This window comes from Phascolarctos cinereus, unplaced genomic scaffold (assembly GCF_003287225.1).
Source record: "Phascolarctos cinereus isolate Bilbo 61053 unplaced genomic scaffold, phaCin_HiC Scaffold_4;HRSCAF=312, whole genome shotgun sequence".
Taxonomy (NCBI): Eukaryota; Metazoa; Chordata; class Mammalia; order Diprotodontia; family Phascolarctidae; genus Phascolarctos; species Phascolarctos cinereus.
Window position 1 is genome coordinate 310,952,587 of NW_027555847.1, and position 17,681 is coordinate 310,970,267.

Here is a 17,681-nt window from a genome sequence, read left to right on the forward strand (position 1 = left end):
TACACATAATATCCAATAGGGGAAAATTATATCCTATAACTTTAAAAAAAGTTTTTACTTAACCAAACTTCTCATCTCTAGCTTGTCTCTTCTTAATTAAGTATTCTTGCCATAAATGAAGGTTATTTTAGTACACGCAGAGTGAGCTTACTGAAGAGGATAATTATGACACTATATGACTAGAAATATAAAAACAAATATTACTTTCTATTTGTGAGCTAACATGAGGTTTACATAACTATGTATCAATCCACGATTCTAAGTTGCCTTGATAATACTACACCCTAGGTATCAATATGTGTCTTAGAATTCATCACAGAACTTTAGAGCTAAAAGAAACTTCAAATACAGTGTAGGTCACTGTCCCATATGTTTTTGTTGTTACAGATGGGAAAACTGAGGCCCAGTGAAGACATTCATTACCTCTGGAACCTAGTTTCTTCTAACTCCCAGGCCAGCTGTATTTAGAACCACCTATTCAAAAATATTAAAAGCCCAAAACACTCAAAAACAGGGTGCTTTTATTTCTCTGGGCACCATGACATTAAGCTACTTCAGGTCTGTCTCTCCAGCATTCTCTTTTGGAACACACACCACTTAAATGGCAATCAATGCATCTCAGTGCTATGAATTCAGTTTGCTGATATACACTATGACTGGACCCTGAGCGCTATTAATTACAGCTAGCTAAATACAATGACTGGGGCACCTGGGTGGCTCAGTGGATAGAGTACCAAGACTGGAGTCAGGAAGACTCATTTTCCTGAGTTCAAATCTGGCCTCAGGCACTTATTTGCTATATGACCCTGGGCAAGTCACTTAACCCTGTTTGCCTCAGTTTCCTTGGGTAAGTCACCTCATTTCTCTGGGCCTCCACTGTCTTACCTATAAAATAAGGAGTTTGTACTGGACGATCTCTAAGGGCCTTCTGGTTGTTTTGGTTTCTAATTCATGCAGTGTAAAGACGGAACAGGCATGATGTGTGTTGTTCTGATGCCACTTATCTGCAGACCTGAAAAATGCTCATCATATTCCAGAGAACTGTTGTTTTAAATCCTTTAAAATTAATAAACAAATAAATAAACCATGAAAATACCTGTGAGTGCTTTGAGACCCAGTGACGGAGGACATTCAGTACTCGGTTGGTGGCTGTTCTGCGTATTATGAACTCTTTGTCGCAGGTTCTCTCACTGTTGTTAAATCCTTTGGAGGAAAAATTACATTGTAGTTAAAGACAATTCACCATATCTTGGAAAAGGTCATTTATTTTAGGACACTGTTTGAATGAAGCTCAGAAATGAAACCTACTACTACACAAATACCAGGCTTTCCAGCCCCTGTTAATTCTACTTACCTATTATATTCCCGTTTCACGCGGCTGCAGGTGCAGTGAAATGAATGCCTCTCACACTTTGTTAATACCATTAATTACATGTAAAACTGGTTGAATAACTAGCTCTCTCTCCCATTTGGAATTGCCTTATTCTATCACGCAAATTTTCAAAATTGTGTATTTGGGTCAGTATTAGCTCATGCTTTTGTTCAGAATGTAGCTATATAAGAAAATGGTCATCTCTGTATTGGGCCCAGATTATGTACATCCCCTTAGCCTACAGATTATATAAATGCCAAAATCAAATTTTGGGATAACGTCTTTACTCTATGTATCCTGCAAACATGGACCAAACGGCCTGTAGATGGTGAAGGCAGAGGTCACATCTCTACAACTTCACCCAGAATTTAGCACTTAATAAACTCTCTTATATAAGGCTGCAGTGTTGTCACTTGCTCAAAAATAATAATTAAAAGAGCCAATCTACAGTCATGCCTACAGGAGGATGATGAAGTAAAGAATACCTATGGGAACTTCAACACGCTGCTACCTCACATGATTCCATTTTAAAGATGTAGTTGAGACTATACTTTTCAGAAGGTCACCATGGATTTGTAGTCAATAATCACAGTTTCACATACTGAGAAATCGTAAAGATTCCGTAGCCAACCTCCTCATTTTACAGATGGAGAAACTGAGGCCTAGAGAAGAAGGCTTTGGTCAAAGTCAAGTAGTAAGTGGAAGATCTGGGATTTGAACCCATGGCCTCTGGCCTCTGAGTCCATTATACCATTATAATATATGAACAGGTAGAAATGGTAGTGAATAGAACTGAGAAGGAAAGATAAGAAGAGCTAGACCAGTTCAAGTATTCACAGAGGAGGCCCATTCAGAAGGTGACAACTTTGAGGACACTGTGGGACTAATTCTCAAGAAGTCTAAAAGAGGAGAAGATACCAAATGCTTTGAAGAGAAAAATGGTACTTTAATAACACCCAAAAAGTAAATGAGAAAATATTGATAATATTAGTAACTCTTGACCCATATTCTTATTTTCACATCTCTACAAAATCTTTAAAATAATAAGAGGTGGTCATCTGTGTTACCCTAAATTGTGTGCTCCATGAAGGTAAGGCTTGAATATTTTAGTGAAGACAAATACAGATGGCATAGGGTCACTGTTTACATTTATATAACATTCCTTCTAGACCTAGCTACTGAATCCTACTTTCATTCAGGTCTGACTGTTCTTGCTTTTGATGTTTATAATGACTGCCAACAACCAGCAGTCTTTCGTATAAATGACATTTCAGCAAATTTAATTTATTTCTCTTATTCAAAAAGGCTTCTAATATTCTTTCTGCTTATTTGAACCTAATACCTTATATCACTGGCAGGGTTCAGGAGTTTTCCTGAAAAAGAACAAACCACTCATCTAGGTCACCCTTCCAAACAAGGCATGACATGTTTAGCTGAAGTAATCAGTACCTTGTGAATATCACCAGAATGGATCCACCAAATGCAGAGACTGGCCTTATGAATAGGTCAAGTTGCTGGCATGCTGAAGGTATGATTTCAAATGTGTTGGGAAAAGTGCCTTTGTCCCCAAATACCTTCCCCACCTCCTGATACCATGATTGAAATTTTGCTTTTAAATTCTATCACATAAGCCTTTGGCATTAAACCTTTCTGGTCTTTAACATTCATTATCAGTGAGCATTTATTAAGCACTTATTACATGCCAGTGACTGGGCTAGAGTTATAAGGAAAGACAAGAACCAGACTCTGACCTCAGGGAGCTCCTCATTCTCAGCTATTAAAAGGCAAAAATAAATAAATAAAACAAACCTAAAAGAAAAAAAATGCGAAAACCCCAAAAAAATAAACAAACACACCAACTAACTAATACCCTTCAACTGTTATCAGCTAATACCTGGCAGTTCACCAGGTGATTTTCAAGAACAAAGCCTTGTAGCATAAGTGCTTGGAATAGTTCCTTCAGGTGGGGACTGATTTTTTGTGTTGGTATCCTCAGAATAGTTCAGTGCTTCAGTACTTGGGGAACAGGGCTCAGTATAGTAGTTCAGCTCAGAGAACCCAAACAGGAGCATAGTATAGCCTTTGGACAGGGGTTTTAACTTCTGGTACTTGACTTTGCCATTAAAAATATTTTATATATTTGTTTTTTCTAACCTGGAAAGACTGACATGAACTGACATAAAGTGAAGTGAGTAGAACCAGGAGAATATTGTACACAGTAACAGCAACATTGTGTGATGCTCAACTATGAATGACTGAGCTCTTCTCAGCAATACAATGAGCCAAAGGAATCCAAAGGACTAACATGAAGCTTACAATCTGCCTCCAGAGAAAGAACTAATATTGTTTGAACACAGACTGAAGCATGCTATTTTCACTTTCTTTCATTTTTTTCTTTTATTCAAGTCTTCTTGTACAAAATGACTAACATTGAAATGTTTTACATAATTGCACGTGTATAAGCTATATATGATTGCTTTCCATCTTGGGGGGGGCAGGAAGAAAAGAGAGGGAGAGAGATAGGAATGGAATTTGGAATTCAAAACTTTAAATAAAAAATGTTTTTAAAAAACCAGTGGCTCTGTATTGACTTTATGGTGATATATAATTTCATCTTTATTTCATCATTTTTTAATTTCCATTTTTGTATAAGTTTTATAATGTAAATAATTATTTGTATAGTAGTAATAATAAAAATAATAGCTAATATTTACATAGAGCTTTAAGACTTGAACTTTACATATAATATCTCATATCATCCTTGAATCACTCTGAGACAGCCGTTATTATGATTCCTATTTTACAGATGAGGAAACTGAAGCTGAGAGATTAAGATACTTGCCCAGGGTCATTCGGGTAGTACTAATGTTTGAGGCATAATTCAAACTCATGTCTTCCTGGCTCCAAGTCCAGAGCTCTATACACTATACTACTTGGCTACCTTAAATATGTATGTGTGTATAATTTACAAATAAAAAATAACGCATTTATTGAGAGTGCATACTTAAAACCTTTTTACTGACAGGAGTGTGTAATCAAAAAAGTTTGGAGACTGCCTCTCTAGAGGAAAGAGGACTGAAAACCAAAACTGAATTAATCAGAGAAAGGGTTGAGGTCAGAATTCCAGAGAATCATGTACATGAGGGAATTGTACAGCCCCTCCAGAACAGCATGTGGTCTCAGGGACAACAGCAGACAGAAGTAATGATGGAGTGGTGGGCAAGCTAGGAGCTGTAGAAATGTAAGCCAGCATCAGTGAAGGAGGAATGATTCATAGACTAGTCTCCAGAAAAGCAGTAAAATTTCTAGACCAAGGCTTCTGATTCAGTAGAGGAATTCTTAGAAAATGTGGTGCTCTTGTCTGTCTCTTAGTGAAAAGAGGAAAAATTCTTGGGCTACTCAGAAACCAAAGCCAAGGAGTAGGAAAGGATGGAGCTACGATGTGGAAGAGCAAACTATGAGTTATGTGGACTATGTAAGACTAGGGTATGGGTTCGTTTAACTTAAGGAGAGTATTATAAGTTGGAAAGACTGTGTGGGTCCCTGGGGGAAATGGCATTTATCAGAAAGTGTCTGCTTGTCTCTCTAGCAACTTTTTGGGTGGGGTGTAAAGTACTTTATATACATGCTCCCACTTGATCCTCAATCCTTCTAGGTTCTATTATTATCCCAATTTTATTTTTTTTTATTTAACATTTCATTTTTCCCCAATTACATGTAAAAACAATTTTAACATTTTTTAAAATAATTTTGAGTTCTAAATTCTCTCTCTCCCTCATCATTGAGATGACAAGCAATTTTATATAGGTCATACATGTGCAGTCATGCAAAATATATTTCCATATTAGTCATGTTGTGAAAGAAAACACAGGCTCCCCAAAAACCCAAAATAAATAAAGTTTTTTTTAAAAAAGTTTGCTTCAATCTGCATTCAGACTCCACCAGTTCTTCCTCTGGAGGTAGATAGCATTTTTCATCAAAAGTCCTTCAGAATTGTCTTGGAGCATTGTATTGCTGAGGATAGCTAAGTCATTCAGAGTTGATCATTGTACAATATTGATGTTACTGGTTCTGCTCATTTAATTTTGCATCAGTTCATGTAAGTCTTCCCAGGTTTTTCTGAGAGCACCCTGCTCATCCTTTCTTATACTACAATTCTCTAGCAACTTTTGACTACTTTCTCTTGGGGTGGGGTGGGGTGAAGGGGTTCAATCCTAGGATAATATTAGAGGCTCTATGGAGAGGAAGGCAGAATTGTTTTAACTCTTTATGGTCCCAGTTAAAAGTCTTTAGCTTTCTATCAGGTATAGCCAAAGTATTGCTATTACTGCTACTACTCTAGGCATCTTAAAGGGAGGTCCTTTTCCCCTTTTTATGGAGGCATATACACAAGCACAATTCTGATGTTGTTGGGGGAAATCCTGGGTTGAGGCAAATGACTCAAAACCCTTGGTGTGTGCATGAGCCAGAATAATATCCAGATTTTGTAAAACACTCCCACTGTTGAGTCTGGTCTCAGTTCTAAGCTATGAATTACATCTGAATAGAATAAATTCCTTCCTATCTAGGAGGATATACTATGTAGTCTTGTTTAGAAGCAGGAGATTTGACTACATGGCCTCCTGAGAGCCCCTTTGGCCTTGTAAATAAAAAATATGAGCAAGGGCTGGATTTCCTGGCCTTCTGCTGTTGAATACAGAGGACTCCTGTCACAGGAACACATTTTAGATGGCTTCAGGCTTTGATGACTTAGTGAGAACACTACAGCACCAAGGGAACCACTCTGTCAGTGGCATCAATCAGCAGGATGAATCATAAGTCTTGTCAGATCCCTCTAGGGCCAAAATTTGAACCTCTCAGAAAAGCTTAGCAATACATGAAATAACATAAAATAATGTACAACAAAGTGCTTGGGGACACAGCTGCCTGAAAAAAAAGTCTGACTTAAAAACAGTCTTAGAATTTTAGAACTAGAACAGATCATGTGTTTAAAGCTAGAAGGATCACAGAGCTGGGGATGGAAGGGACCTCTATGCTCAGGACACCTGGGCCTAGGTTAGGAGCTATCTCAAGATGATAAAAATTTTATCTTGGTAAACATTCTCTCTCCCAAGGCTCTTTTTAAAAAGAAACAAAAAAGTATATATTGTTTGGTGAAAGAAGACACTTCTCTTGGATAGCTCTTTGGGGAAGGATCACGAGTACAACAAAACATACACTGTGACACAGCGTTCACTTCTTTACCCCATGGCTGAGAGATGTGGACAAATTATAGAAACTGCCAACAGTCTTCAACTCATGATTCAACTTTAAAGGGACAGAGTTAAACAAGTTAAGTCCCCCATCTTGACCAATGTCAATGTTATGCTTCTCTCACACTAAAACATCACTGCAATGGCATTTCAGAATTCACAAGATTGAATGAAAAAATCAAAGAATATCGGGTGTTTTGTCTTACCAGTAGGAGCCAGTTAGTTTCCTGAAACGGGAACTGTGCAGCTCAGTAAGGCAAAGCCTCCAGCAGAATGCCAGGTTGGTGGCCATTAACTTATTATAAGTTTGGCAGCAACAAAATAAAATCACTGTATGATTCATCACGGCTTTCCATCAACCAAAACAACAAACTACAGATTTTTTACTCACAATTTTATTCCCTTCCCAAGTGAGCAGAGTAACCATCTATTAAAATTCTATTAGCAGACACTAACAATTGACAGGGGAAAGGTTAGTTAGAGAGGAAGGACAGCAGGTGCTGATAAGGGGAGAAGAACAATGGGAGAAGTGGAGAAATAAAAAAAACATTCAGTAATGGGAATCTTCATCAAATATGAAAATGAAATCAGAAAAACCAAAGAATTTCATTTTCAGCCTTTTAAGAAGCTGACTACAAATGATGGTTTGCTAGTAAAAATAAAAACCAGTGAACTATGGGACAGTTTATTCAAAGCCCATAATGATGATGAATGAACTAATGATATTTAAATATATAGCTATGAGAAAAATGTTAATGAGTGTGGATTTCATTAACAAGGTGTAATATTTAAACAGTAGAAAGAATTTTCCCCAAACTAGTACTGTAACTTTAATGAATGTCCAAAGACCATCAATTAGTAACTTCTAAGTTACTGGTGGAAGTTAAAGTAATAGCAGAAAAGTCACCATACAAGAAAAAAATAGTTATAAGAAGCACATAGCCAAGTGTGATGTGGAAGAGAGTAAACATCAAATAATTACTCACAATACTTAGTAGAATGAGAGGAAGTGTAGCATAGGAGATAGAGAGGTGGTCTTAGAATCAGAAAAACCTAGGTCCAAGTCTTGCTTCTGATCTATTCTTCGAGGGTTACCCTGGACAAGTCATCCAATCTCTCACTGTCCCCAGGAAACTAAGACCATAAAGTGCCAAAATGCATTAATAATGGAAGGTTACAGAGAGAGTTCTTTATACCAAAGGCTCTCAAAACTTTTTGTCTCACAACCTCTATATAGTCTGAAAAATTAGTGAGTATCCACTTTCCAAGAGGTCTGTCTTTATGGGTTGGATCTATTGATAGTTACCGTCTTAAAAATTAAAATACTTTAGTATTATAATGAAAATAGTTTTGACCTTGTAGAACCCCTAAAAAGATTTGGGGGTGTTTGAACCACATTTTGAGAACCACTGCTCTATACCAATGAAATCACAGTTCTAGAAACTCCCTCCCTTCTAAAGGAAGTGGAGTACAACTCACTATAATGATGATCTGAGGGACAAGACCTACCAAGAGAAAAATATATATTCTATCACTATAAATCAAGGGTTCGTACATTTCCACATGTGTCGTAAACCCCCTTTGGCATTCCTGTGAAGCCTTTGGAACCCTTTTCAGGACAAAGTTTTCAAATGCATAAAAAAATACATAGGATTGCAAAGGAAACCAATCATATTGAAATATAGCTATCAAAATATTTTTTAAAACATTCATAGACACTAGGTTAAGAACCCTAGCTCTATAGGAAAAAAAAAAGAAGGAATACACTATTTAGCACTTTAAGATTGCTAAGGACATTTCAAGCTAGTTGCCTTTGAGACATCTTAAACTCAAGATGTCCAAAAGTGAACTTATTTCCCCCCCAAAAAAACCTTCTCTTCTTCTTAATTTCCCTATTTAGTTGAAGGCACCACCATCATCCTTCCAGACTCCCAGATTCATACCCTCAGCATTATCATGGGCTCCCTGCCCCCTCAGCCCACATATTCAATCAGCTGCCAGATCTTGCTGTTTCTACCTTTATAACATCTCTCCCATCCCATAAAAACGTCCCTTGCCTTTTCACCACCACTTTTGTTTAGGCCCACATCAACTCTCACCTAAATTATGGCAAGAGCTTCCTAATTACTCTCTACCACAAATTCCTCTTGACTCCAGTACATCCTACATACTACTGTCAAAATAATTTTCCTTAAGCACAGATCTGACCCTGTGACTCCTATATTCAATTAACTCCAGTGGCCTCTAGGATAAAATATAAACTCTTCTGTTTAACTTTAAAAGCCCTGTACAATCTTGCCCAAATCTATCTCTCCAGCCATGCTGGATTGTTACTTCTCATCTCTCAGTCAGCGAAATGGGCCCCTCCATACTTCACACAAGCCTCTCCATCTCCATCTGTGTTTCTGCATTGGCCACATGCCTGGAATGCATTTACTCCTAACCTATGACTTACAATCTCCTTCTCTTCCTTTAAGATGCAGTTCAAGTACCATCTTCTGCATGAAGATCCCTCCAAATGCTAGTGCCCTTCTTCCCAAACTATGTTATATTGAATTTCTTTGCATTTATTAACTTTCTATTTATGCTGTATGTATTTACATATGCATTTGTCCTTTCTATTAGAATGTAAGCTCATTGGGAGTATGGATTGCTTCATCCATTGTATTCTCAGTGTATAGCACATACTAAGTGCTTTAAGACATTTATTGGGGCAGCTAGGTGGTGCAGTGGATAGAACACTGGGTCTGGAGTCAGGAGGACCTGAGTTCAAATGCGGCCTCAGACCAGACACATGACACTTACTAGCTGTGTGATCCTGGGCAAGTCATTTGACCCCAATTACTTCACCAAAAAAAATAGAAAACAAAACAAAAAGCTATTTATTGACTGATTTAAGGTTTCCAAAGTAGTGTAGGAACATAGAAATAAGACATAATCGGACCCTATAATATTAACAGATTAAATGCTCCTCACTTGTCAAAGCAGGAATGTTTAATTCAACATACACTTATTAAACATTCATAGGACATACAGCCATAGACACTGTGCTACGTGTTAGGTATACAGAGACAAAAAGAAAACAAGATCAGCCCCCAGGAGCTCCTGTGTGCTGGTAGAAGAGCAGAGTCATCAAGGGGCAGCAAGCCTATGGCAAAAGAGTCCTTCCTGCCTCTTCTTTGCATCTCCCTTCCAATAAGGCACCAAATCTTAATTCTTTCTCCATGATGTCATCCCAATTTGGCCATTGCTCACTGACACAACCTTAGTTCAGACTGTCATACCTAAATGAATACAATGACCTCCTAGCTGGTCTTCTTTCCTCTGCTGGCTCCACCTTTCATCCCTTCTGCATGATTAATTTTTTCTAAACACTGCTTTTTACATGTTATTCTCCTGATCAAAAACTTACAATGGCCTGAACCTGGACCAGTCAACTTTCTCCCCTAATTTTCAAGGCTCTCCATTATTATCTGGTTCTACTCTACTTAGACAATCACATTTCCCAACACATTTCAACATAAACTCTATGCCAATTGGTTTTCTAAGTGTTCCTGTCATCCATCACATTCATTCTACTTTTCTACCTCTGCCTGTGTTATTCCTCATGCCTTCCTTTTTATGCTTATTCATATCTTACTCATCCCTAAATCCTAGATCCAGGTTCATTTCTTTGAATTTTCTTGACAATGCAAGTCCAATCAAGCTCTCCTCTCAGTTTGTTATCACAAAATCAACACTTTTATCAAATACCATCATATTCTCTAATTAGATAGCCTATACAAATGAACACTTTAGTATATTAATAATAATAATAGTTAACATTTATATAGCACTTATTATATGCAAGGCCCTGTACTAAGGACATTATAATTATCATCTCATTTGATCCTCACAAAAACCCTGGGGGGTAGGGATCATTATTATTATCCCCACTTTATAAACAGGAAACTGAGGTAAATAGAGGTTAAGTGCCAAGGCCAGAGACACACAGCTAGCGCATCTGAGGCCGCATCTGAACTCAGGTCTTCCTGACTCCAGATGTGGCACTGTATCCATTGTGCCACCTACATTAATATAAAACATCCAGAACAGAGATCGCCTTAACTGAAAATTAATCAAGTTGAAGAGATACTCCCTGTGGATGGTGAGGGCCTCCAAATGATGCTGTTCGCAGATTATGACATGCAGGTTCCATGAATCTCTGGAGCATTACATGGCCCCCAGGAAGTGGCCTGTAACCACACAAAAGAGTTTGGCCTGACTATAACCATAAGCAAAATCAAGTGATTGAAGAAAAAGATTGTCCAGATTATTATACCATGCAATCAGAAGGACAACTTAGGGACAGCTAGGTGACACAAAAGATAGAGCTCTGGCCTTGGAGTCAGAAGGACCTGAGTTCAAATTCAGTCTCAGACACATGACACTTGCTAGCTATGTGACCCTGGGCAAGTCACCTAACCCCGATTGCCTTACCAAAAAAAAAAAAAAAGAAAAAGGACAACTTACAGGCAGGGTTCTTAACCTGGTATTCATGGACCAAAGGATCTGTGCATAGATTTCAAGAATCTATGAACTTGAATGGAAAAAAACTACATCTTTATTTTAATATAATTGATTTCCTTTGTAATTCTATGTATTTTATTTTATGCATTTAAAACAACTATTCTAAGAAGGGGTCCATAAGATTCACCAGACTGCCAAAGGGAACTTGCCCATTAATTATATATCTGGGTATAGACAGTACAAACGGACACTTATCTGGGCCTAGAGTTAAGCAGAAGAAAGCCAGTGGGCTGGATTACCTTCAGGAAATTGGAACTTTTTTTTTTAATGACCTCCAACTCCTCCCAGAAACAAAGGCCCCTATTTTAAATATCAATATTCTCCCAGTGCTGTTGGATGATTTCAAAACCTGGACCATGACAGGCCCTAAGGAAGTGAAAATGAGCATCAGAGAGAAAGCAATTACTCTTTCTGCCACACATTCCTCTTGACTCCAGTCCATCCTACATATTACTGCCAAAATAATTTTCCTTAAGCATAGATCTGACCCTGTGATTCCTGGATATGAGCAGGATGTACCAAATTATGAGGAACACTGGAGAAGAACAGGAGTAAAAGATATCACTGAGGAAATGTATGATTGAAAAGGAAAATTGAGTGGTCACATGGTAAGGGATGGCACAAGTAGGCAACATTTGTGATGTCAGGAGAAAGTGAGAAGGGCCCTCAATATGCTCAACTGACCCTTAAGGACATGGACAAGAGGCCCATAGAAAGGGCAGGCATAGCTAGGTTCTCCTCTGAATCTTTGTTGGGAATATTCATGTTCGCGAGAGATCACAGATCTATTTATGGATACTGGCACAAAGCCTTAAGCATATGGCTCTCTTTTGTAATAAACAAAATAAATAATAATAATATCATCTCATGTGTGCATCTCTTATCTCTCCAACTAAAATGAAGGCTATTGGTGGGCAGGGTTAGCCTCTTAAGTTTGTCAGTATTTGTATCGTAAATCACTTAGCATTGTAAATGTATTGATTGGTACAAACTTCTAGTGGTACCTATCTTCTTTAGAAAACCCACAGAAAGTGATTTATAGATAAGATATTAGAGTACTTAAGTTCCCTTAAAGATTTTTCTTAGTCATCACAAAGTAACTTGAGAAACAGGCTGTGTTACTTACTTGGAATGAGAGGAGTTCCTAATTGAAGCTCAACTTGGGCTTTGCAATATTACTTATTTTCATAAGTGATACAAAAGCAACATGCAATTAATTTATTATTTTCCCTCAAGTTACATTTACCAGGTATTTGTAATATCTCCCTTTGCATTCCCAAAAAAGCATAAAAGGATTTTATGTGCAAACATGTGCAGTTGTATTTTTTAACCTCAAATATTAGTTTTAATATTATTCAGTTTCTTCTTGTGTCGATAATTCTGATAAAGGTAGCTCCTTTAAGAAACATTTTCTATACTGATAAATTTTATGTTGCCTTCCCTAAGCTGAAATATCATCATTAAAAATGGCAAAATGATAGGGATGTATGCTAACTTTTTATTAGTTAATATACTTTCTCTGAGAACTCATCAAGACTGAAGTCTCCTGAAACATTTCCACAGCAGGTACTTCAAGCTCATTCTTTGTTCCCTCATCAAGCCATTGCCTGGTACTCACAGAGTTTACAAATCATAGAAAAGGATCCTTTGCAGCAGCTACCCTCTCCAAAGGAAAGGACTAACAAGAAACCTGGTACATGCACAACCTTTCAAGTAGCATCAATTTTCATGTAGTTTCTCCATGGAAAACCTGGCTTTCAAGTTTACTGCCAAAAACCTACAGTTCTCTGGCTAATTACTTGATTACTTCCCTACCCCAGGAAAAATTTAAGAATTGGCAACTCTGAGCAGGTTGATGCTTTCAATCATGATCTCTCAGGTCCCTTCTAGCTCTAATATTCTCTAATCTGGGGCTGTGGGATGCTGTACCCAGTGTGGAATGGGTAGCAGGGAGGAGGTGAATAGGGCTGAGGCTGGGGAAAATGAGGTCACATCTTACTTAGCACCTTCTAAATCAAGACTTCACAGTGTCTGTGTATATGTATGTGTATATTATATATATGTCATATATTATAAATGTATATACATAACACATTTATATAGACACATATATAACATGTACATATAAGACATTATTACACAATTGTATTATACAATTAGATGTAATATATACTATTATAGTATTATATATTTATAATATAATAACATTATATATGTTGTTATACATACACATACACACACATATACATTAGACTTGTGATTTTATCAGTGTAGGGAGCTTTCAGGGCAGCTAGGTGGTGCAGTGGATAGAGTGCCAGGTTTGGAGTCTGGAAGACCAAGTTCAAATCTGACCTCAGATACTTATTAGCTGTGTGAAGTCACTTAACCCTGTTGGCCTCAGTTTTCTTGTCTGCAAAATGGGTGTAGAAGGAAATGGCAAACCACTCCAGTATCTTCGCCAAGAAAACCCCAAATGGGATCAGGAAGAGTCAGACATGACTGAAACAACTAAATGACAAGGGAACTTTTAGTGAGGAACTCCCTTTACCAATGCAAATCAGCACCTTTTCTTCACCTGACAATCCTATAGAATTGCCTGAAGTACTGAAAGATTAAGCCCGGGGTCACATAGCCAGTATGAGTCATAGGCTGAAGCTGGAACCCAGGTTGTCTGGATTCCTGTGCCAGCTCTTTACCCACTATGCAACACTGCAGGACCAGAGCATTATTCCTCAAATGCAAGCACCCAGACTCATACAAATCTCAATGAAGTAAAACCTCACTGACCTAGCATCTTCAGGTAATCATCACCATAGTAAGCCAGGCAGCCAACAAATAATAGCTAATATTTATGTGGGGAGACAGCAAGGCTTTGCTCTGGCAAAAGCACAGCATAAAAGGACTTTGTACCTGGCCAAAACAAACACACACACACACACACACACACACACACACACATATGTGTGTGTATATATACTGTATATGTATGCATTTATATATTTGTTTGTTTATTTATTTTAAAGGCAGATGTGAGCCAAGAGGGTAGAAGGCAATTACTTTTCCTTCTTTTTTTTAGCTGCCGTTCTTGTTCACCTTCATTTGCATATCAATCAGAGAAGCTCTTGGGAGCAAAGTGGGCTTTGTAGTTCCAGCTTTGCACCTTTCCAGTGAGTTTTTTTGGGAGGCCGGGGGAGAAGGGTAAGGTTGTGGGAAAAATCACCAAACAGGTTTTAGGGATGAGGAATTGGGATGCCTAGGATGGTTAAATGGGAGTTACAAGAAAATTTCTAACTGTAAGTCAGACAGCTGTCTGGGACCACAAACTTCAAATGAGCATAAGACAGGCAGTCAAAAGAAGAGATGACCTGTCCTGAACTGATTTGGTGAACTTTCTTTGACTCTCCCTAGCTGAATGTGGAGGTTCACAACTCCACTGGGTACTAGAAGAGCTCAATTTGCCTTTGTTAAGGATGGTCAGAATATTTTAGTATAAAGAGTCAGTAGATTACCTTGAAGAGCTAAAGCCTGGGAGATGGCAACAGAGGCACTTAGCAAAGACAACATGCAGTTAGTGCAATGCCTGGTACACAGTAAGTGCTTAATGAATGTTTGCTGAATTGAATTTAAGCTTAAGGCAACACCAGGCACAGAGACTTCACAATCAGCAGAGAATAGGGATGGAATGTCCAGCAGAGAGAACACGGATGACAATCCCAGAGGACACTGGCAGAGTCACTGCCCATGACTATGCTCTAACCACATTTATTCCCTATATGTTTGTTCTCTATGTACTGTCCTTGGTTAAACATGTTCTTTGCATATATGCCCTCCCTTATTGGTGGGGTGGTAATCTGTAGAAGAGTGTATATACCTCATGCATATATGGTAACAGTGGTAGGAAGAAACTTATCTTGCCATTTTATTTGTCATATTGTTTGAATGCCTTCTGTTTGAATGAATGTATCCCCTACTTGGTAGACAAAGTAAACACATCTGTGGGACCTACTGATCTATGTTTATGAGTGGAAGTTGACCCACAGAGTGATGTAAACCTGGGATAGCTTTTCTGGGAACTGTATGCACGACAAGGTCTGCAAAGTACTTTCTTCACAATTCTGAGGCAAGTAACTACGACCATTTTTATTACCTCTATTTGACAGATGAGAAAATTGAAACTCAGAGAACTGAAATGACTTGCCCAAGGCCACATATATACTTAGTTAATCAGCAGAATCAAGTTTTACACCCAGATCCTTTCACTCCAAATCTAATGCTCTTCATATATATATATATTATATATATATATATATATATTAATATATATATATATATATATATATATATATATATATATATTATATATCATATGACTTCTAAACAAAGAAAATTGAAAAGGCAAACAGGAAGACCTAAAGATTCAAAGTTTAAAGATACGCTGTGATGAAGTAATTCACTTACCAGGAGAAAGAGCAACTGTAGTTAATCGGCGATTGTTTTCAAAGTCATGTTTGGTGGATGCTAGACTAAGAAGTGACTGAGACAAGAATAACTGAAGGAAAAGAAAGACTAAAAGCAGAGAGAGGAAAAAAAGAATGGCAGTGGGAATTATGTGAACAGAACAGCTTACAGTGACTCCAAATGATTAAGAAACTATTAAATTACATTCTCTTGGAAGGTAGGATTCAGGAAGTCCTCCTTCCACCTTTCTTGCAATAATCAAGTCTATGAGTTTCAACTAGGGACCTGTGGAGCCTCTATCACATCAATCATCTATCTGAAACTTAGGAACTGATTTAATCTACAAATTTCTCCCTACTGACACTTCCCCTGCCCCAAAGTTCTGTCTTCTTCCTCTCTGTCATCATGGACCACTGCCTGCCTGGGCAAAAATCTTCCCATGCTCTCAGACTCTTCCCCAGCCAAATTCTTCCTTCATCCCACTCCACTCACACCTGCTGCTCTGACAGGTTTCAACACCTGAGAAGTAAGATGCCCCTACCAGGTAAAGCTTATCACCTCTAATCTCATGCTGTTAACTCAAGCCGTGACCCGACTGAGGAAAGTGGTTCCCTCAGCCTCCTCTCCCCTTTGATTGGAAGAGTAGAGGATGCAGTAACAAACTCCTCCCAATGCCTTCCTTTACAAAGGGCAGAAACCAGGCTCTCAGATCATTTTGTATCTGTTGTTCTGCCTGGTTTCAACTCCACAGAACAAGATGCCAGCACTGATATGCCCTGGTCTGTGTCCTACCACCCTCTTCCTGCCTCCTTTTGTGTGTTGTCTCCCCTCATTAGATTATAAGCTACTTGAGGGCAGCATTTAGCCTGGCAAATGTTCAGTTGTTTCAGGCGTGTCTGACTCTTCATGACCCCATTTGGAGTTTTCTTGGCAAAGATACTGGAGTGGTTTGCCATTTCCTTCTCCAGCTCATTTTACAGATGAGGAAACAGAGGCAAACAAGCTGAAGTGCCTTGCCCAGGGTCACACAGCTAGGAAGTATCTGAGGCCAGATTTACACTCAGGAAGATGAGTCTTCCTGACTCCAGGACTGGCACTCTATCCCCTGCACCACCTAGCTGACACATAGTAGGTGTCTAATAAATGTATATTGGATTGGATCCCAAGATTATCAAAATAATCTTCACATTCCACAAGTCTGAGCTGCTCTGAAATCTTCAGGGGGTCCCTTATGATTTGATAAGACCAATGTCTTATCAAATAAGAATAAATACAAACTAACTATACATATATATATATATGCTATATATGTATATTATGTTATTGTATGTATATGTGTATTATATACAAACTATACATATATATATATAAATAGAACTATACTAACTATAAACTAACTGAAAATACAAACTGCCTAGTTCCCCAATCTTATCCCAACTTTCCAGCCTTATTCCCCCTGTTGTTGTTCAGTCATGTGACTTTGGGTTTTCTTGTCAAAGATACTGGAGTGGTTTGCCATTTCCTTCTCCAGCTCATTTTACAGATGAGGAAACTGAGGCAAACAGGGTGAAGTGACTTGCAAACAGGGTGAAGTGACTTGCCCAGGGTCACACAGCTAGTAAGTCTTATATTCCACTCTATCCATTGTGTCACCAAGCTACCTTATTCCCCCTAGTCCTCTCCAAGTACTGCATACTCCAGTCAGACTGAACTGTGGGCTGTTCTCCACTTTGTTCCTATTCTTTCTCTTCCACATTTCCATGTATAGGAATACACCTCCTACGTCAAGAATGAGCTAAAGTATCACTTCTTCCTTAGAAACCTTCCCTGATCACCCAGATTTAACATGATGTCTGCCTCTTTAAATTTCTTGTCTGGACTTTTCCTTTGCCCTTATCACATTCTACCTTTCATCATATTTTTTTTTTGTACTTGTCTTCTCCCCTTTTAAAATTCCCCATGGCAAGGGGACCATGTTGTTTTTGAATTTCTGTGCCTCCGGCATCTAGCAAATGTTCACTACACTGAAT

The 17,681-nt window shown here is 38.2% G+C and overlaps 1 protein-coding gene across 3 annotated transcripts in view; it reads right to left on the reverse strand.

The window, feature by feature from the left end:
* The window catches only part of RASGRF2 (Ras protein specific guanine nucleotide releasing factor 2), a 324,254-nt gene that overhangs the window by 71,723 nt on the left and 234,850 nt on the right, over nucleotides 1-17,681 (reverse strand). For all 3 annotated transcript variants that reach the window (XM_021007670.2, XM_021007654.2, XM_078153147.1), the window contains one exon: nucleotides 1,097-1,203. In XM_021007670.2, coding sequence (XP_020863329.1) covers nucleotides 1,097-1,203 — 107 coding nt within the window. The remainder of the gene's footprint in view (nucleotides 1-1,096; nucleotides 1,204-17,681) is intronic.